Source organism: Macrotis lagotis, chromosome 4 (assembly GCF_037893015.1).
Source record: "Macrotis lagotis isolate mMagLag1 chromosome 4, bilby.v1.9.chrom.fasta, whole genome shotgun sequence".
Taxonomy (NCBI): Eukaryota; Metazoa; Chordata; class Mammalia; order Peramelemorphia; family Peramelidae; genus Macrotis; species Macrotis lagotis.
The window spans coordinates 252,269,599-252,292,367 of record NC_133661.1 but is presented as its reverse complement, the minus strand read 5'-3'; the positions used below and the strand labels follow the sequence as shown (position 1 = coordinate 252,292,367).

General features: G+C 33.4%; 1 protein-coding gene across 5 annotated transcripts in view; it reads left to right on the top strand.

Moving 5' to 3' along the window:
• Positions 1–22,769, top strand: part of RBM25 (RNA binding motif protein 25) — a 59,053-nt gene that overhangs the window by 13,338 nt on the left and 22,946 nt on the right. For 2 of the 5 annotated variants that reach the window (XM_074235784.1, XM_074235783.1), the window contains exons 3-13: positions 2,961–3,010; positions 6,946–7,113; positions 7,658–7,715; positions 8,646–8,806; positions 11,113–11,331; positions 12,801–12,854; positions 13,102–13,185; positions 16,701–16,987; positions 20,766–20,982; positions 21,106–21,195; positions 22,096–22,169. In XM_074235784.1, the coding sequence (XP_074091885.1) occupies positions 2,961–3,010; positions 6,946–7,113; positions 7,658–7,715; positions 8,646–8,806; positions 11,113–11,331; positions 12,801–12,854; positions 13,102–13,185; positions 16,701–16,987; positions 20,766–20,982; positions 21,106–21,195; positions 22,096–22,169 (1,462 nt within the window). The remainder of the gene's footprint in view (positions 1–2,960; positions 3,011–6,945; positions 7,114–7,657; positions 7,716–8,645; positions 8,807–11,112; positions 11,332–12,800; positions 12,855–13,101; positions 13,186–16,700; positions 16,988–20,765; positions 20,983–21,105; positions 21,196–22,095; positions 22,170–22,769) is intronic. The other 3 variants (XM_074235785.1, XM_074235786.1, XM_074235787.1) reach the window with 3 other exon arrangements.

Here is a 22,769-nt window from a genome sequence, read left to right as displayed (position 1 = left end):
TTATACTTGCTTTCTTTTCCCAAGGAAATAAATTTATTAGTCTAGTAAAAGATGTAGGGGATATTAGAAGTTCACATTAAATATAGAATTAGTAGTGTTGTATTCATTTGTGCATATATATTTAGTTTTTGTATTTAGATTTTCATTCTTGAGGGTAAAAGTAGAAAATTAAGCAGCAGTTTTCCCAACCTCATTTGACTAGAAGAAGCATGCTTTATTTATTGTCTTTTTTTAATCCCAAATTTCAAATCAACAGCAACCATTCCATCTCATCAGTAGTTTGGAATGGAAAATCACAAGGATGTGGTAAGGAAGGAGTGTTTGAGGATCTAAAGGGAAAGAGGAAGGTTAGGGGGGTAAGTAGGATGCTTGAGACAGTAAACCCTTCATGACCTCCCAATTAATAATTAAAATTGTTCTTTTAACCTAACCTAAATGGATAGTTTAATGACAATCCAATAAAATGTTCTTAAATAAAGTTTTGATGTACTTGAAGTATATTTAACATTAATGTTTTTCTGAAGTTCTTTGAGAGGATACACACACACACACACACACACACACACACATACATATACATAACATATATTGAGAAGTAGGTCTTTCTAGATGTTATTTCCACCTTATTGTTCAGAATCACAGAAAGATAACCCTTGGGGAATTAGTGTCTAAATATCCCTGGTTTAGGTAAATACTCATTCTATATCTTAAAGTGTTTTTATTAAGACAAATGAGAAATTTTAAATCCCTTTGAGATGTTGAGGAGAAATATTAAGTGTAATATATTTTTCTGATGAACACAATACCAAATTAAAAAGGGAAAGAGAAGGTAAGTAGGGCATGTTTCTCTTTCAAGAAAAAAAAAGTTGACCTTTGTTTATTTTCTTGTACTATGGGTCAGCAGACCCCCAAACGAGATGTCTGGTCTTCCTTTTCCATTTAGAAGGTGAAATCATTTATTAGATGGTGATAATTCTGTTACACTTCCAATTCCATGGGGAAAATGTATGACATTTCCTTTGGGAAATAAATTTTCCTAAAATTGTCTCTTAACTATGTAGTTATTATCACCCGATAATTTAAAATGTAGAAGACACTAAATTACACTGATTGACATGTCAATTCAGCATAATTATGTTACCAATTAATATAATTATAACAATTACTTGTAGAAGATATGTAATACTTAGTTGAAGTATTGAGATACTTTTTTTTACTATATTGAAGTTGTATTTGAGAAATGCACAATTTATTTTAATTGATTTTTATTTCAAGCAAAATTGGTAGGACAGGATAGGGAGACAAAACTCTTGATATTTTTAGGATATTTAAAAAAAGAGGAAATGAATTTTTTCCTTTTGTCTATTGACTTTTTGTTTTGTTTTGTGACTAGTGTTTTAAACTAATGTAAACAGAATACTTAAGATCTTGGGATGTAAAGCAGATCTTTTACTTTTTATTTTTTATTGTTTCATATTTTTTGGGAGTTTAAGGTGGAAAATTTATTTAGGTTCAGAAGTTGATCTTGTTTTGGGGTTTTATTTGGAAAAATGTTTCATAAACCATAAAATCTGCACATTTCACAAATTTTTATGTCAGACTTGAAATTGTTGAAAATTTTTATAAAATGGATTAATAAAATGGATTAATTTTTTATAAAATGGACTAATTTAAATGAATATAGCCTCTTATTTATATCTTCATTTCTAATTTTCAATTTAAGACTTAAATGCAAGAATTTATACCAGGCTGATTGGAAGTGAATCCTTAACATAATCCTTAATCCATAATGCTTAACATAAACCTTCAGGGTAACTAGAAGTCTTTTTTTAGATATTATAAAATCAGTATTTTTTTAAACCTTCTTAAACTTGAATTTATAGTGTACATGTTTGTTTTTAAAGTTTTGATAACTTTTTTGTCCCCAGATATTTTTCAGTATAACTTCTCATCTCCTGTTGAACTCTCTCTTATAACAATGAAAAATAGTCTACTCAATTACTCTGTAATCCTGTCAGTGTCAGCTACCTTCAGCCTTTTTGGACCCTCACATTTCTCCCTTCACTGTTTCGTAATTTATCCTTTTAAACCAGTATTGGTCATTGTATTACATTTTATATATGTTACAAGTTACAATATTGATGCTACACCACATAGATGGTTTTAAAAATTAGCCCAGAACAATTTTATCATATTACTAGACCTAACTAAAACTTCTTTGATTTATCAACAGCCCCTAATTAAAGGTAGTTTTAATTGTTTATACTAGTAAGAACAGAAATGTCAACTTAGAGAATCTATTAATTTATTGATTTTAAATGGGTGTTAGTCTGTTAATACACTTGATCTGTCATTATAACTTTTGTTGATTTACAAGAACTACTTTCAAAACTCAGACATAGCAAAATCTAAGATTTTCCTCATCATTTTTAGACTAATCTTAGTCATTGCTGAGTTTTGTGGGTTTTTTTAATATTAGTGAATAATATACTCTTTAGTATTAATTTAATAGTTTCTCAGTGGTCAGATTTTTTTTTAACTTAAAGAGAAAGTACTAAGACTAGTGCTCACATGAAGTAAATTCACCCTCATGAAGTAGGTTGATTTAACCGAACATTAATTTTGGGGGATCTGCTGAACCTGGTGAATTGATAGTAAAATGCAGATTTTCATTCAGTTCTTACAGAGAAAGCTGTGCATGTTGTAAAACTCTGCTTGCTTTAAAATAGCTTTTTGTTGCATGTAATGCCATTTAAACTTGCCTGTTATCAACTTGCATTCAAAATGATAGCATTTGTATGAGTGCCACCTTTTCATTAGTTATATTTCAAACAATAAATAGAATTGAAGTAGTATGTTAAATTTTCTGAGCAATATTTTCATTGCATGTAATAAACATGGGGTTAATTTTCTAAGTCTTACAGATATAATCCTTTTTTCTCTTTTTTTTATTTCTTTAGGGACCCCAATGATTCCGGTACCAATGAGCATTATGACTCCTGCTCCAACTGTAAGTATAATTTAAGGAGAGAAGTAAGGGGTACTTCTTTTTAACCTAAAAATACTGTTGAGTTAGGTTCTTTTTTGTTCTGCATATTCATACTTTCAAAATAATAAATAGAAATGTTGTATATATTTTCAGGTCAATTGTGTTGGTCAGTCAGTCAATGTTGCTGTTTTTTTCTCTTCCTTTTTTTTTAAACATTATTTGTTGTGGGGCCGGCTAGGTTGTCCTAGTGGATAAAGCACCAGCCCTGGAGTCAGGAGTACCTGGGTTCATATCTGGTCTCAGCCACTTAATAATTACCTAGCTGTGTGGCCTTGGGCAAGCCACTTTAACCCCATTTGCCTTGCAAAAACAAACAAACAAACAAAAAAACATTTGTTATGGTATGGCTTCCTGGGAAGGGAAGGGAGAGGGTTACATTGGGAATCTTAGATAAAAACAGAAGATAATGCTTAGAATTTTAATTGATAACAGAATAATTAGAACTCTTAACTGAAAGCTGTCATTAGTATCAAATTATTTGAATAGCAGGCATAATTTATGTTGTTACATAATAATATTTATCATTTATGAGCATTTAAAAGTCTATAGATAATTTTTATGTATAATTAATAAGTCCTTGACCCATGTCTAATGACTGAATCTCACACCGTTACTCTTGGAAATGTGACTGTGGAAGGGGAGGGTCTTGCTGTACAAAACATCCAAGATGGTTTAATAAGAGTTTTTGTCTTGCACAAAAACTGCCCTTGCTTTCTTCCCTCTCTCTTTCTGACTCATATTGTTTCCTCTCCCTCTTTTCCTTCTCCTTTCCCCTTGTCTCCATGTAGGTCCTTGGATATCCAAATCAAATATCCTCCCTCCAAGCCCCCCCCCCCCCAATTTATTATTCTACCTCAGGCTTTTCCTCTCATTCCATGCTCCAAAATTGTTCATCTTTATTACTGTTTCCCTTGCTCTAAGCATCCCAACTACATGAAGATATGACTAATTTATCATAACCTACCCACCTTAGCCTTATGTGAAAGAGTAGTTGCTGTCTTCATTCTCCTCATTGACTAGATTTCTGCCTCCAGAGAGGAAATAGCAAAGGAAAGTTTGTGTTGCATAGGTGACACCTCTTCTGGTAAACATCAAATTTTCTACGAATTATGAATCTAGGATTTCCTTTGATCAACTTTCTACTCCATCAGATTCTTCCCTTTTCCCAGATTCTAGAAATCCTTGATTTGACTAGGAAAAAGCAATATTAATTATACATTGACTATTTATGCCTGTCTTGTGCAACAAAATAACAATTAGCTAATCATTAAATTAGATTAACTTAGTACATTTTATTTGAAAACTACTAAATTGTTTTTACATGTTCATTCTCATAGTTTGTTGCCCATAGAATTTGATTTTTTTTCCACTTGCAAATTTAAAAAAAATAGAGGAATTCTTGATAGGAAAACACATTTTTATATCTTTCCAAATCCAAAGGTTCTGGTTTGAAACCTATAGGTTATGCTTTGTACTACTTTTATGAGACAAAATTTGATTTTGAGCCTAATTTTTATCCATGCCAAGCAAATAATTTTTTTCCACTTTGACAAGAATAAGTGATATTTGTTGAAAACTAAAATGCATCATTTGTCTGGTCTGAAAAGGATGAAAATAGTAAGGGACAAATAAGACATATATAAGTAGAAGAGCTCAGATTTAAACTTAGTTTCTTGAATGTCAAATGCAGTGTTTTTCACTCTTATATGACTAATAATTGGCACAACTGGACTTTTAATTCTGGTCTGCATAGCCCAGCATTCTTTGTTGGCCTCTGTCATTATGCTGATTCTCAATAGCCTTATCTTCCTTGATAGCATCCCTGTTCAGAGGTATCATTAAAACTTAGATTACTTTTTTTAAAAAATCATTACTTAAAGTATGTATGATGATACCTTCTAAAAATGAAATCCATTTCTGAGTTGTAAAGAATATATAAGTAATGTTATTTCCATCGATAAGAATTTGTTTTATAGGGGGGAAATGGATTAAATTGAATTTTCTTGATGAAAAAAATAGAACCCTTTTCATTTGGGTGCTTTAGGTAAAGTCTTAATAGTTTTGATAATGATTTTGTAGTATTCTTTTTGCTTTCTTTCCTTGCTTCAATACCTTCTTTACCTCTATCAGGTTTAAGCATTTCATTAGATACAGCAAATGCTGATTGAAAAATTAATTGGTATGGCCACCTTTTAAAATTTTTAGGTGAATCATTTCCATTCCATCAAATCCATTGAATTTTTTTCATTCTTTTCCCCTCAACCATGAATAGTTTCTGTCTGTATTCCTCTAAGTTGTGATGTGTAAATCTCTTGTAATTACAAGATGCAATCTGCTACAGAATTTTAAACTATTCTTGCTTGGATCCCAAACTTCTTCATATTAACATAAATATTTAGAAATTAATGTGTACCATCAATTTCTAATTTATGACTGAATTTTATTCGTAAGTTAATTTTTAAGCGATTCGCTTAGAACTTGACTCTCATTACTAAAGAAACATTGTAAATGATGTTTAAGTTCTCAAGCCAGATTGAAAAAATGCATTTTTAATAGTCTGTAACATAACTGGATTGTTGTACTAACAATACTGGGGTTCTGGGTCCTGGGAGTAGAAAACTTAAATTGTTTCCTCCATTTTTTTTCTGACCATATAGTCAGCTGTTTTTGTACACACACATTCACTGTTGTACATAACTCTCCCTGGTTTCTTCATGTGCTTAGTATCTCCAGTTTTCCTATTGTGTAAAAATATGCTTTATTACAAACTCCAGAATTACTCAACTTTTTCTTCTAGTTAAAGTTTCCATTCTCAGTCCAACTGTTTTCAGCCAGGTGTTAATACCTTACACTTATGTGGTGTTATAAAGATTTACAAATTGCTTTTTTTCACAGCACCATTATGAAGTATGTGTAGTAGTATGTCATTTTACTAAAGGCAAATCATTATTAAAAGGAAAGAAGTCTGAATTCATACTGATCTATAAATTGGCTGATTAACATATTAATAAGTGTCCCTTAACCCCTCTGGATGATTTGTATTTCTTTAAGAGACTATCGATTCCTAGAATTTTAGGCAATGGGAGGGATCGTAGGGGGAGGCGAACGGGACTTTGGGACAAAGAGATCCCCTGATCTGTTTTTGCTTTTTTTTTTTTTGCATCTTCTCTCTTCTTCATCTTCTTAAGTTAGAGTCTCTAAAGATCCCCAACTGCTGTCACCCTTATATTCAGATTGAGGGGATTTGAGCTGGGACCAGGAGTGCTGCTAGAAGCACTGTACCAATACCAATCCCTTTTGTGAATATGGGTCATTTTAAATTTGGGGACTGCTTGTTACTGTCCAAATTTAACTATTGAATTGATCTGATGCTGTCAAGATTAATTTTTGGTTTCTCTTTCTGAATTAAAAAGAAATTACTCTTTTTTAAAAGTTTTTATTTTTTCAATTACATGCAAAAATAATTTTCAACATTCAGCATTTTTAAACTTTTGAATTCCACATTTTTCTATCTTCTTTTCTGCTTTCCCCCCTTCCCATCACACCAAGTAATCTGGTATAGATTATAAAATAGGTACAGTCATGTTTAACTTATATCAATACTAATAGGAAATGTCAAAAAACCATTCTTAATCTTCTAGTGATTCTCTTTGGTGGAGAGTCACAATTAAAAGTTAGAGCTTTGTTGAAAACAGCATCCTTTAGGAGTTTTAGGAAGATTAAATTTATATCAACTAGTTATAATACAGTGGTAATAATTCTTTTAAGTGTGTTATTTTTGTTAACAATAAATTTAAATTTATGTGGTGATTCTTTTGCTTTAGTTCATGTTAAAACAGGTTGACAATTGCTTATGAAGACAAAGCATTTTATTGTTTCTTTTTTTCCTTTTTTAGGTTTTAGTACCCACTGTGTCCATGGTTGGAAAGCATTTGGGAGCCAGAAAAGATCATCCAGGTCTAAAGAACAAAGAGAATGATGAAAACAGTGGCCCCACGACTACAGTTTTTGTTGGCAACATTTCTGAGAAAGCCTCTGATATGCTCATTAGGCAGCTCTTAGCTGTAAGTTGAAGAATATTTTCTAATAGTTATAGTTTCATATTTATGAACCATTTATATATTCTAAATTGATTCTCACAACGACCATGTGATATAGGTAGTATAACTTTTATAATCTTTATAGAGATCAAGGTTTAGAAAGGTTAAATAATTCAAGGTTACATTGATTGTGTCATAGAGTTGGGATTCAAATCTAGTTTTCTTTTGATATTAGATCTTTTTCATCTCTTCATTCTTGAAAATGATAATAGTAAAAGTTTGATTTTTGTCATACTTTTATACAAACATTTTAATGATTTAATAGCAAATTAATTTTAAAAGTTTTAGTTATTACTTTTCTATGAAGATGTGACAAAATTCCTTTTTTCTTTCTTGCAAGTGTAATGTTTTATCTAACAAAAAATGTTTGAATTTCTTAGAATTCGAATAAAAGTAAGTCCTTTATGCCTTTTTTCTTCATTTTAGTCTGATTAGAAATGTAATCTTTGCATTTAAAATTAATTGATTTTATAAATAACAATTATTTATCTTCTTTTTTTAAATAAAGAAATGTGGTTTAGTTTTGAGCTGGAAGAGAGTTCAAGGTGCATCTGGAAAACTTCAAGGTAGATGAACTTTTTTTGCCTTTGTTATAAGTTAAATTAACTTTTTTTTGCTATGCTCTATGGATACAGTTCTTTTTTGGGAGTTGTTTTCTTTGTCTGGTCTGTAGTTAGGAAGGGAGTAATTGGTGGTTGATGTTAGATAGCAGGAAGTCAATACATTATGGAACAGTTTATTATTTTGGTGTTTTATTTGATGTTTTAGTTTGATATTTTCCTTCCTGTATCAGAAACCTGTTAAGCAGGGGGTATGGGGTTTGAAAAGGGTCTTCATGATCAGAATGGAACTGTCGATGAAGAAAAGCAGCAGTTTTGATGGATAGCCAGCTATGTAAGAGCCCTTGAATATGATTTTCAAGGGTGGTAATAATAACAAAGTTGATCTATCAGTAAAAAAGAAAAGGCCTCATTTTTCCTGTAATGCCACAAAACTCAAGAAATTGAGTAAATAGCAAATATTTTCGTTTTAATTAAATTTTTTTCATTTTCCGGTTAAAAAACTTATTTCTAATTTTCCATTTACTAAGTATTTTAAATTCTTACATCTCGTTTTTTTCAACTAAAAAGTAGTTGTTTTCCTTATATTTAAACCGCAGTTAGCCCTCAATTGTTAGTAATACTTTGGAGAACACAGTATGAATTAAAATTCAGATAAATCAAACCCTTATTTTAGTCATTAACTTCAGCTTCCAACTATAATTTTATCAAAGATTAACGTAGTAAATTGTTTTATTTGAGTTTCTTCTTCCTCTCCTCCCTTTTGGTGGAGGTGCTAATGAATAGTGAAGAGTCCATAAAAGGGACCTGTAAAACCCACAAACTGTAAGCATATGCCTGTAATGAGTTTGCTCTAATTATGCATAAATTTTTTTTTAAACTTGGCATTCATTAATACATTGATATTTTCACATATTTCTTCATATCCATTGTTAGCTTTTGGATTCTGTGAATATAAAGAGCCTGAATCTACCCTCCGTGCCCTTCGGTTATTGCATGATCTTCAGATTGGTGAGAAGAAGCTTCTAGTTAAAGTTGATGCGAAGACTAAGGCACAGTTAGATGAATGGAAAGCGAAGAGGAAAGCGTCCAATGGGGTATGTGTCTTAGTGAGTCACTCCAGTAGATCATCTGTCCTATTTGGAGTAAAAAAATTTTTTCTTGAAATTTTTATGTAGGGCTTTAGTAGATCATATTGATAATATGGTTATGACCAAAGTACATACTTTTTAAAAAGTATGCATATATTTTAAATATTTTGTCCACCCACAGTGGGTGGATGACTCTTGGTTTGCTTGTTCCAGGTTGGGATGAAGGTAGGAAGGGGAGGCTGGACAAGGTTAACTTTCCAGAGAAAACATTGGTACAGACTATTCCAAACAGAACTAATTCATTAAGACAGCTTTGTAAGTAAGTACAAATAATAATTAAACCTACACAATTTTAAACAACTTGTCCTCCCCTTATAGAAGTATACAGGTTCTAAAAATGTGAATTGTTATAGTTGTTTTTTTTATCATTATTATTACTGCTTATTTGTCTGACATAAATTATTAATCTTACCAGGTGAGTAGATGGATGACTTTATGAAAGGGCATATTAAGGTATACTAAGAAGTGGGGATATTGAGTGGAGGATTTTACTTGAAGGTGGAGGGGGGGGTTCTTTTGCACCAATCCAAAACTTGAACATCTTCTTGGTCTTCCATTCCACTTCTTTTGTGATAATAATTGTGATTCTGTTGCCTGCTTTCCAGTCTTGGCTATAATCTTTTACCCAGCCCTGTAAAAATTTAATGTATTTTTGGCTTACCAAAATTAGCCACCCTGTAAATAATGCTTCAGCTTACTAATATTTATATATTACCTGCATTTTAGGAATGTTGAGCCCTTCCTACCATTTTTCATGTTTATCAATTAAGAAAATGTGAGTGTTCTGCATATAGCAAGTGGGCCCAGGGTTTCTCCACAGATTTGTCTGTTTTTCTTGATCAACTACTATTTTTTCTTTCTATCCATAGCATGTGAGAATGAGTTCATTGTATGACTTAACTAATGCTAAATATTGCTTGGTCATGAAAGTGTTTCACTGAGCCAAATTTTTAGATTTTCAAAATAATCAGCATATTTTTATGTACAACCATGAATCTTAAGAAAATCATTTATTTATAGATTCACTTGAGCAGTGATATAGTTTCCTGACCCTGGAGCCATGTCTGCTAGAATATACATAATAACTAAGAACTATCTAGTTATAAAAAGACATTCTTCAACTGAGAAACAAACCCCCCTACTCAATTTTTTAGAAAATCTGTAGTCTATTTTTGTATCTCACAGCACTATACAATACAGTAGGTGCTTAGTATATACTTGTTGAATTAAAGATCAACTAGTTATAGCCTTTTGAATGTCGAAGGTAGAACTACATTTTTCCTGCCTTTTTTTTTATTAAAGTGAACTGCAGAGATAATGCTTATCAAGTTACCTATGTATGTGAGTTTAGTATCATGAGCTACCATCATCAAAGTGTATAATCAGGAACAGTAGTATCATGGCTTTTGACTATAATTATGACAGTGACTATAAGCCACGAATGTGGGGCAGGTGGTTTGATCTGTACTTGATATTTTTAAGAAATAAAATTATAATAAACATAATTTTTTCCATGTCTGTCTTATCACTTCTTCCTCACTCTCCAAGGTTTGAGGATTCTATAGTACATGGAAACTCTGTTACTGATAATATTCTCTCTGAATTGTTAATTTTTTTGAAATCTTAACTAATTGAATAAGCATTAATTTTTGTAAAATGCAAGTCAGATTGTTTTCAATTAGTAAGTAGATTTACAGTTGAAACAAATATGGTTCAAGTGCAAGGTTAGGATAACATTGGGAAAGGAAACAGTGTTAAGTAGCTAGGCTTCCCTTGAAGACTACATGAACTTTAGGAGAGTATTGCTTTATATAGGAAAAAGAGTAGAATCCACTGCACCACCTAGCCACCCAGTAGAATATGTGAATTTAAACGAAGAACTTTTAACAATGATTTTTAGGAAATATGGTTTCTAAAAAACCTTGTGGTTGACTAACTTTTAAGAAAGAAAATGTATCGGTCCATGGTGTAGAAACTTTTTATCATTTTTGTGTACAAGTTATATAGACTGATAGTCTTGAGATTTATTTTTTGTTTATGGTAGGTTAGGTCCTAGGATTCTTAAGTATTAAAAGGGGAAAGAAATGGGAAGAAAATGACAAGACAAAAAAAATTCCAAACATTAAGCCAAAGCCTAGTTTTGCTAAGTTGATAATAAAAATAGCGCTGCATACAAGGACTCCCAGACAAGTGTTTTGGAGAAAACACTGGGTTTTACCAACTCTTGCTTCAAAATAAATTTCACTTTCTAGGTTGGTGATTTTTCTGAATTTGCCTTGTTTCCCAAGAATGCCAGGCCAGAGACTACAAATGATGACGATGAAGCCTTAGATGAAGAAACAAAAAGAAGAGATCAGATCATTAAAGGGGCCATTGAAGTGTTAATACGGGAATACTCCAGCGAGCTCAATGCCCCCTCCCAGGAATCTGACTCTCACCCCAGGAAGAAGAAAAAGGAAAAGAAGGAGGACGTATGTGTTATTGATTTCGGACAAAACAGATTTATTTCTTCGATTTACTTTTTATGATCTCTGTTATCTTATACATTTGCTCTAATTTCAAACTTCTGATGGGAAAAGAAAGTCATTAGTGTTCATATCAGAATATAGTAAGCTTTTAATTGCTTTATTTCTATCATGCCTTAGGAAGCTGACTTCCTAATTTTTGTGATCACAAATTTCATATTTTTGTGATAGAAATACACTGGCATGGATGGAAGCTTCTGCCTATGTAAGGGGTCACCCTTCTAGTTCTGTTTTTTAAAAAAAATTGTGTGATGAAGGGTAAACCAGTAACTGATGATGTGCAAAGTTTTTCTGTTATGGGGGCTGGCCTTAAAGATCTTAGTATGGAGATTATCTCACTTTGCCTTATCCCCTTTTCATGGTTGTTTTTTTCTCTGCTCCAAGCGGGAAACCAGGTCTCATTCACTGAGGATCTTCACTCACCTTTAATTTTCAGCTGCCTTTCCTTTAGAAACCTTGCCTCATTCCCCTCCATGGACAATAATGCTGTTGAACATCTATCTAGCTGGAGGAATTTGAAAGAGCAGCGCGAGATGAAAACACTCCTCCCCAGGGTCTTGAGTGTCACATCCCTACTTTGTTCTCCACTTCAGTTAGTCTGAGGAATAGGAAATCCAGGTTGAAAAGGAAATATTCAGGTCTTTTCCTACCCTTTTATTTTGGGCATACTGTTAAGAAACGTTGAATGGAAATAATTTTATCTACATTTATGGGAAATACTTTATATGCATGAATAATATTGTATGCCATTTTAGAAGCACTGTAAAACCTTTATCATGTGATTATTTACCAAGTCACACTTAAGGTTTATGTTATTCTTTGGATTTCAGTACCTCACAGATGATCATGAACCGTTTTCTATGTGGCTAAATGCCTTCATTTTCCTTGGTCAGTTCTTTCTGATCCAGCCTTAAACAGGGCAAATATAATGGAGAGCCACCAGGCCCTTGGAGTGATGGCCCCTAGGTTATCTCAAAGACCCAGTGGAAGTGGGACTGCTGGGTTGACTCCCTTAACATACCTTCCCTTAATGGGGAGGGATGAAAATTCTAAAAACTTCCATATTTGGCTTGGGTTGGGAGGGAAAGAAAGAAAACCTGCCATATGGAAAGGATTATGGGAGAAGTTTGCTCATGTCAGTGTCCAGTTTCCTGGAGGGTGATCAAGAGAAAATTTCTGCTTAAATGTTAGTCACTGAGTCCCTCCCTGTTCCATTGAATGAGGGGGGAGGGGGTGTGGGAGGGGGAGGTGTGGAGAGTGAGTGGAATCTATTTTTTAGTATCAAATAACTTTGACAAGGAATTAATATCACAGCAATACAGTATTGCTTACAGTACAAACATACAGAACATTGTTTTTCAGAGTAGTGTGAACTCTATTTTTAAAAAAAAAAATCTTCGTGGATTTTTCCGCAGATTTTCCGCAGATTTCCAGTGGCCCCACTGATCCCTTATCCACTCATCACCAAGGTTCGTTTACATTGTAGGCTTTGACAATGACTATATTTACTGCTAGTTGCCAGATTTGTGACTCTTGTCCATCTGATTTTTCACTCATTAACATCAGATTGTCAGGTTTGATACTGCAGAAGGGCTTTTTTTTTTCTCTTACAAGACTGGTACAAAACCTCTAACCTTCGACTTTTCTCTTGTCTCTTTGTATTGATGTTGATTGACCTTCATTCTTTTTTTCCCTCCTGTCCCCCTTGTCTTTTAGGAAGACATAAACGCTATAGAAATGGAAGAAGACAAAAGAGACCTGATATCACGAGAGATCAGTAAATTCAGAGACACACACAAGGTAGTATTCTTGTTTTTGCACTTGATACCAAATTAGACTTTTTACAGAATCCAAAAAAGAAAAAAAAAGACCACTTAAAATCAACATTACCTTAGAGTTCAATTAAAAATGCTATTTATACTAGGGTATAATAGATATATAGATAGAAAAACAAGAACCAACGACCAGTACCACATTAAAGTGGTCCTGTACATTTTATGTTTAGTTCCTTCAGTTATTTAATGATTGCTCTGCAGTCATCTCACTTTAATGTGAATAAAGAATATTTGTTTTCCATAAATTTCAACCTAAACATCAGGTTCAGGATTTTTAACAATTCAAGGGGGCAGCAGTATAACATACACTTTAGTGTATTTCTGTGGGCAGTTGTGAAGTTTAATCAGAAGAAAAGAGTTTGATTTAGAGCTAAATTTAAGGGTTATTATTTGCATAGAATTAATTTGAGAGGGGGAAAATTTTAAAAGTAGGTCAGTGGTTACCAGACTTACCAAAATTTAGATGCATGGAAGAACTGTAAATTCCCATAAAGCTAATCTATTCATTGACCCCCACCATTATGATAGAGATCATATGGTGACTAATGCAAGATGAAACTCTCAGCTTGGAAAGTAACAAGGAATAGGATGTAAGTATGAGCTTCTGTTTTTTATTATATTTATGGATGCCCCCTCAGAAAAATATGCAAAGGGGTAACTGGCTTGGAAATGAATATTTGTGCATAGTAAATCCCTCTTATAAGCCTTGCCTACAAAAGCTTCTCAATGTTAGCGCATCTGTGAATGTTTTCTGGTTTTGAAGGTGATGCTTATGGACCATGAAAAGCAAATTCTGCATGAAATGTATTTTAATGTTTAAGTGGTAAGATGGTATTAGCTCTTCCCCTAGGACTGAGTAGCCAGTTAACTCAGCAGTAAAATGTTGATAAGTGTTTTTTTTTTCCTTCACATAGTTATGTTGTGGGTTTTTTGTTTTTCTTTTTTTGAAAATTCAAAGTTGGAATTTGGTAAAATGGTTTAACCCCACAAATCCAAGTCATCCATTGTGTCTAGCCCTACCTCACTTTCGTAGTGCTTTTATTCAACAACTATATGTATGACTAAAAATATGTTATTTTTCTCCCAAAATTAATTTTGGGAATGAAAAAGTGGGGAATTAAGAGTATTTTTTGGCAAATTTCAGCATTCAAGTTTGGGGACCAAGTAAGAGTGAAAAATGTTATAGAAGTGTGTGTGTGGTTTCCTCTCCCTCCCTCTCCCCTTTTTTTGGTCATTGATTTGTTAAATAAGCCCTGTCATGTAAATAGTATATTTTGATAAAATTATGTGGTTTAAAAAATCAATCTAAAATATATATGCTTCAGAGTTTGAGAAGCTGTCAGGCATATTGCTGCCTTAGACATATTTCATTGGGGACTATTTTGGATTTCCAAAAAGTTAAAAAATTGTTGTTCCTTAATTTGGGTGGTATGGTTAAAGGGGTCTTTTGGAACATCTGTAACAAAGTAATGAGCACAGTGAACCTTTGCATGTTTTGGTATGAGTTTATTAAATAAGCACAGACTGTCAGGGTAATCAGCGTGGCAGGGGGCGTCCATTTACAGCACGGACGAGTCTGAAGAGAACACAAGGTAAGATTGATGATTCTTTTACCTCTCCTTTTCTGTTCCTTTCCTACATCTGTGTTTCTGTTCCTAGCCCCATTTCATTTTTCTCTAGACCTTCTATTTTATAGAAACCCGTTAGATAAAAATACCTTTTATAAATTAGATTTATTTATTCTTTCATTGGCTTTGCAAGAAGAAAACTTTTTAAATGCGTTCTAAAAATCTAAGCCTAATTTACATAAGCCAAAAGATACACTAATGAAAGAATTAGTACACTGAATAAAGTGTGCTTTGAGGAGAAAAATCCAGGAATGCTACCAAAGAAATTACTATTGGAACAGCTAAAATTATCTGTAAGTATCCCTCATCTCAGTATTTAAACACATTTATATAAGTATATGAAATTGAGGTAAGTTTACTTTCAAAGTTTTCATGTAGTCTAGCCCCATCTCATAAATTAAGATTTGATATCAGGATCTTTTAAAGGATGAATTTCCTTGCCCCTTTAAATAGGATTTCAGTTTTGATCGTCTCTGTCTGCTTTCTGCCATTTTTTTCTCTTCCTTTTGTAATCTCAATGTATTCGGTGCTGGGTTTGCCTGTATTTCACATTAAATACAGACTGGCCCAGTATCTGGATAGATTGCTCCCTTGTGAATTAGCTTTATTTCATAATTCTCTGTCAGTTCTCTGATCCATGGACAAGAGGGAAGAGTGTCTTAACAGGTAAGATTGTTTTTTAAAGTTGTTTTAAATGCTTTACATGATGAAGAAAAGACAATGCACAATTGTTGTTGAAGTTTTCATTTCATTGCAGTGCCACTAAACATGGAGCCAAAGGGATAAACGTGTTGTTGTTGTTTTTTCCTGTTTGGGGTTTTTTCTGCTGAGTATGTGTAAAAACCGTGTGGTGCACTGGCAATCTGTCAGGTTGACAAACTTTGTCTTTGTTATTTGGTTTATTTGTGAACCATGTACTTGCTCTTCCTCCCAGAAACATAGCTTATAGGCAAGGTTAATCCAGTGTTGGCGGTCCATGTCCTAGCACAGCATCTGTAAGTTAACACACAACAATTGCTTCCAAGGATGGATTTGTCATTATCTTGATGTATTTTTATTGTCTTATAGGAATTCTGGGCATAGATATGTTGCTTTGCTTTTTATTTTATTAAATAGAAAGATACAGTTTATATACATTTCAATAAAACTGTAGCAAATAACCCCTTTTAGAACTTCTGTTTGAAAAAAGTGATTTCCAATCTTTTTGATACTTGGTGGGCTTATCCATCTTGTAATGGTGGGAATAAAATAGATAATGGAATAGCTCTTGCCTAGATTTAGCTAGAAAGCTTTCTGGAGGGTGGGAAGACCAGAGGACAGGACAATTCTGGTTATTTTGTATCAGTATTGACAAATTATTTCCAATCTTTCTGCAAAACCCCCAATCTTTCCCTCAAATCTTTTTCTGGGTTGGGAGTTCTTTGGGGTTCATATTTCCCAGTTTTCAGACTGCTTTATAGTTACTTATTTGCAGAAATAAAGTTGTAGTCTAGTGCTGAACAATTCATTGTATTTCTGGAGACTTTTGTCTCAGCTTTGAACCATCAAGTTTTTTATCGCAGTGTAGCCATTATGTACTTATTGAAAGGCCGGCCACACTCACACAATCTCCCAGCATCCAAGGTTGGAGATTGATGGTATCTTTAGAGTCTGCTTTTGCACGAATTCTAGTCTTGTGATTGCTTCACTTTGATTTATCATTTATAAGATATAAAGTTAATATGTTAAACATCTAATGTTAAAGCACCACTGGTTTTGGTGCATCCATTCCCATTATTGGGCGTTGCGCCGGGAAAGATCTGAATCCTGCAGCTAAAGAATTAATTCTGAAAGTTCTCTTATTGGTTTTTAGAAACTGGAAGAAGAGAAAGGCAAAAAGGAGAAAGAGAGACAGGAAATTGAGAAAGAACGGAGAGAAAGAGAGAGGGAACGTGAAAGGGAACGAGAAAGGCGAGAACGGGAACGAGAAAGGGAAAGAGAACGTGAACGAGAAAAGGAGAAGGAACGGGAGCGGGAACGAGAGCGGGATAGGGACCGAGACCGGACAAAGGAGAGAGACCGAGAGCGGGACAGAGAGAGAGATCGGGACCGGGACCGGGAAAGAAGCTCAGACCGTAATAAAGATCGGAGTAGATCACGGTAAGTTCGAGGGGACTGATGGTTATTTTCTTGATGCCATGACTGAAAAGACATTGTATTCACCTTTCTGGTTTTAATTTCTTTTATGTTGCCTATTTAGAGCTTGGGTTAATGATTTCCAAGTCATGGATTTGACCTCCTAAGAGTTTGATTTAGAGCAAAATAGATTCTTCCCAGGGACAACTAGGTGGGACAGTGTGGATAGTGCTCCAGCTCTGGAGCTAAGAGGACCCAAGTTCAAATTTGGCGTTAGTCATTTTATACTCAATAACTGTGTAACCTTGGGCAAGTCAATCTCATTGTCCCACAAAAAATAAAACCAAACAAAGAAGATAAATTCTTCCATAGTAGCAAACCTGTCTTGAGTCTGGTTGCATTTTTAAATGTCACAATCTATATAATAAGTTAGGAAAGTGGATTCCGTAATATGGAGTTCAGGGCAACTAGTTACTTTATTTTATATTGAGTATCTTGTTACTGGATTAGCTGAGGTATTGAATTTATTCTTTTGTAATCATAAACTGTTAAAGCTAGAATGGGTCTTAACAATTATCAGAATTGGGGGTGGCTAGGTGGCACAGTGGTTAGGGCACCGGCCCTGGAGTCAGGAAGACCTGAGTTCAAATCCAGCCTCAGACACTTAAAAATTACCTAGCTGTGTGGCCTTGGGCAAGCCACTGTAACCACATTGCCTTGCAAAAACCTAAAAAAAAAAAATTATCAGAATTCTTCATTTGACAGAGCAGAAAGCTGAGAAGTTGAACATTTTAGCATCATTTACCTCATTAGTGCAAGATCTAAGACAAATTCAAATTTCTTAATTTTTTTTCACTTCTGTGCCTTCTTCATTATGATCTCTCATTCTAATGACATTAAAATAATGCTTTGTCAACCTGATTTCAGGAAATTCTGAAAATAATCCTAAGGAAATAGTACCTTCTTTGGTCCCCTTTCCATGATAGAAAGTTAATCGCTTTGACAAAAGAACTGAATATTGTATTCTTTAAATTAATTCAATCAACAAGCATTTATTGAACTTTTTTTTTTAGGTTTTTGCAAGGCAAATGGGGTTAAGTGGCTTGCCCAAGGCCACACAGCTAGGTAATTATTAAGTGTCTGGGACCGGATTTGAACCCAGGTACTCCTGACTCCAGGGTCGGTGCTTTATCCACTGTGCCACCTAGCCACCCCCTGAACTTTTATCTTGTATGAGGCAATGAAGATTTTTTTTAGATTGAAAAAGAGAGATTAGTTAAAACTTGAGCTCCCTGTGTTTCTTTGTCTTACCATCAGTAGCAACTATCTTCTGACTTTCAACACTTCAGGTTGTCTAGCTATGTAATAAATATGTTAAATTACACAAATCAAATCTTTCTAAGTGCATAAATCAATCCCAGATCAACACACAGTATTTGACTCAGTACCTACCATCTTGGAATAAGAAGCAGGTGAAAGTGATTTCTGAGTGATATATCCCTACTATGGTCATACTTTTATACTGTATAGAGGTTATCCACTAGCTCTTTTGCATATATCTATATGAGAAGGTAGCAATTTAATTTCTTTAAGTTTATCAGTGTGGTATTTTTTAGGTGAGTTATCTGAGCCCCAAAGAAGTACCCATAGCCAGTCTTTATTTATGGTGCCTCCTTGTCTCATACCCAACTTCAAGAAAATAAGAAGGAATAAAAATTCCTTTCTAATAACTTATTCATTTTTAACAGATTTTCAGGATGGTAAAACAATATGATTATAATTTAAAATTCTGGTATAAATTTACCTTGTAGCACAAGGTAATACTGTCTATCACATTAGTTCAAGTTACAGCTTAATTTTTGTTAGTCATTTTGTGACTTTAGGCTATTAAGCATGAAATTAATATATGGTAGTTACTGATTATTTTTTTATGCATGTGATACATTTATTGTTTTTAATGACTAAATATTAGCATTTTAATAGAAAAGAAAAAGTTCACTCATACATTCAAATTCTATGTACTATTTTGTAACAGAACCTTTTAAGTGCCTTATCTGTTTTGAGATATGAGTAGCTTATTTATATAAGAAAATTATAAAAAGGGAAAAAAGAAATTATGATGTCCTTCTAGATTTCCATAGTTAAAAACCTAATTAAGAAATTTGTGTATTGGGGCAGCCAGTTGGCTCAGTAGATAGAGCACTGGCCCTGGAGTCAGGAGTACCTGAGATCAAATCCGGCCTCAGACCCTTAATAATTACCCAGCTGTCGCCTTGGGCATACCACTTAACCCCATTGTCTTGCAAAAAAAACAAAAACAAACAACCTAAAAAAAAAAAAGAAATTTGTGTATTAAGGTATTTTGACTAATAATTGACTTCTCAACCCACTGATAAGCAGAACTTGTCTCTTACCTCCTCCCAAACCATGATTGATGATGTTCTTTTACACTGGGTATACTACTGAGTTATATGTACTTTTGATAATTTAGTGCCTCATTTGATGATCAGAATAATTATCAAAACTATTCTGTTTGCTATAAATGAGATTTTAAAAATAAGACATAATCTGAAAGTATTTTTGGGTTGAATTTCAGGAATGGATAAGGCTAGTTTATTTTTATTGACTTTGCTCCTAAAACAAGTACACTTTTACAGCCTGACTTATTGACTGTTTAAATTGCTCACTTCTATCTACTTTTCCATTCTTTGATTTATATAAAAATATCATTAAACTAATTATTTTACTGTCATCCAAATAATGATACATAATCAGTATTCATGAAAGATTCAATAATGAAAAAGACGGTTGGATTTTAGAGTCTGAGAAAATCTTGACTTAGGTTTCAGCTCTGTTCCTTAGTATCTGACCTTTTGGGCAAGTTATTTCTGTTTTCTAGACCTCAACTTTATTTTTAAAATGACAGAAATAGAATAGAGCACTTGCATCAAATTTAAATAGAAAACCACAACTTAACATTATGTTAGTATATTTCTAATTATTCTGTAAATGTAAAATTATTTACATTCCCAATTACATTTTAATCTGGTTCTGTCCACACTCAGAATGTTGGGAGTTTGTCACCTCTGGACCAGATGCCCCCATGTAGCTTTGAATTGCATACTCTTAAATAGAGCTATTAGACCTTCCATGTACAATTTCATTTAGTAAATTATTTTGTTCTCTTATACCCTGATTTACTTTTAACAATTCATATGAAATTATAATATGTGGTAGTATGAGAGGTATGCATAAATGAAATAGTAAAAAAGGGGTATTACCTCACAATTAGGAAGACCTTGTCTAAGAGCCACCTGACACAATGGCTTTCTGAATCATTTAACTTCTTAGTACCAAGTTGTTCAAATTTTAAGATGCAGAACTGTTTCAAATTTTCCTTATTAGAAACATGTTCCTTACATGGACTGCCTTTGCTCTGAATGATTCAAAGATCTGTACCAAAAATATCAACTAATTCTTGGAATACCAAGAAGAATACTTAAGTTGATTAGAATGTGATCTATGAATATAGCAAAGTAGAAAAAATGTATTTCATTAGAAATTAAACGCCTGCTGTTTCTGATAGTTTAGAATATTCTTTTTAAGAAATGAGAATGGCAGGGGCAGCTAGGTGGCACAGTGGATAGAGCACTGGCCCTGGAGTCAGGAGTACCTGAGTTCAAATCCAGCTGGCTGTGTGGCCTTGGGCAAGCCACTTAACCCCATTGCCTTACAAAAACTTTTAAAAAAGAGAGAGAGAGAAAGAAATGAGAATGATTTTTATGCTACATGTTATATGTAGAGAGAAGAGCAGAGACCGTGAACGAGAACGGGAGAGGGAAAGAGAGAGAGAACGGGAGCGTGAGCGAGAAAGAGAACGGGAACGGGAACGAGAAAGAGAAAGGGAACGAGAGCGAGAAAAAGACAAGAAAAGAGACCGAGAAGAGGATGAAGAAGATGCTTATGAACGACGAAAGCTGGAGAGAAAATTACGGGAGAAGGAAGCTGCTTATCAAGAGGTAATAGGAGGAGCCAGGACTTCTTTTTCTTATTTTGCTGCTATAGGTCTCACTCTGACTTGGTCAAGGACAAGCTTATTCTGAGATTGTTATTTTTTAAATACTTTTGAAATTTTCTTTTAGCGACTTAAGAATTGGGAGATCAGAGAACGGAAGAAAACTAGAGAATATGAGAAAGAGGCTGAAAGAGAAGAAGAGAGACGACGAGAAATGGTAAGCATCTGTGCTCAAAGACATTAAATTGGAGCTTCTCTTTAGTAATGATTGATATGTATATTTGGCACTTTTTATTCATTATCAAGTTTGAGAAAAAATTCTAGTACAATAAAAGTTTATTTGGTATCTTAGAATTTTTTAATTGCAGATGATTTAGTATCCTTTTTGGATTCTGGAATTGTTCATTTCTTTTTTCTACTTTTTTAAATATTATGGAAGGCAGTCATATAAGTAGACACCGTGTCATGGATTTAAGCTGATTTGATAATGTATGTGTAATGTCAAAAAGTTTGCGAGCTTTTAAAAGTAAAATGTTTGAACTATAAAAAAAGGTTTAATTTGTATCATTAGTGTTCTATGTGTTCTTTCTTTGCTGAAATCCTATTACTTTTTTTATAAATTCTACTTTTTAGAGAGTACTCTTACAATAACTTCACTTCTTGCTTCTGTCTGTGTTCCAAATATTTTAGTGCCGTTTTAAACTGTTCAAATTTTTAATAACTATTTAGTCTTTAATAGTAAAAAGTTGCACAAAAATTTTTGAGACACTCTGTAGGATAGGATAGGAATAGGAAAAAAAAGTGTGATTCTAAAGTGCAAGCTCTATTTTACTGATAAAATTAGTGAGCATTGCTTTTAAGTAGACCCCTTACAAATGACTTCGATGTCCAATCCTGTATTTAGCTAAGTTCCCTATAATTTCAAAAAATCTTATAGTAAAGCATGACTCTCATTTCATTGTTGTTACCTCTGCATTTTCTGATCTGATTCAATTTAGAAAAATAAATATAAATTGATTTGGTCTAATCAGAACTGGAGTTAAAATATAGATCCATGAGGTCTTATGGTAATTGTAAACGTTTTATTATATGTATGTGTGTGTGGTTTATTTTGAAGGCAAAAGAAGCCAAACGACTAAAAGAATTTTTGGAAGATTATGATGATGACAGAGATGATCCTAAATATTATAGGTAAGTAATCTTCCTGAATAAGATTTATACTCCCAACTACTTAAAAATTAATTAAAATGAGCTTTGTTTTCCCAGGGAAACTTAGGGATTTATACAGAACTTTGACAATAAAGTTTTGAAAAATTTGAGCATAATAACCATGTGGGAAACTGTTGCTTGAGCTTGAAACAGACTTTTATCCTTGCCTATAAAAAGTCAGAGGGCTTCCTTCTATAACTTTGACGGCTAGGTTTCCAATCTATATTTCAGAATATTTGACAGATTTCTTAACATGGGTTTTTTATTTTTGATACCTTTTGATTTTCCTTGCTGACACATCAACCAGGAGCATCTCTGACATTGTAGCATTATGTACCCATTGTGTCCTTCCTCTCATGAAAGGAGGAAGGTGGCAGATTTTCTGGTACTCTTAATGTGATTACTGTTCATTGTAGCAAATAGAACAGTATAAGTTATAATCCATAATGGTATCACATTTGAGTTTCATGTTCATTATGTTACTGATAAGGGTAATCTTAGTTAAAGTCAAGGGTATAACCAAATCAAAGGCAGGGTCGGTTTTACAGGATTGTTGAAATTGCTCTATTATCCACTGTTTCA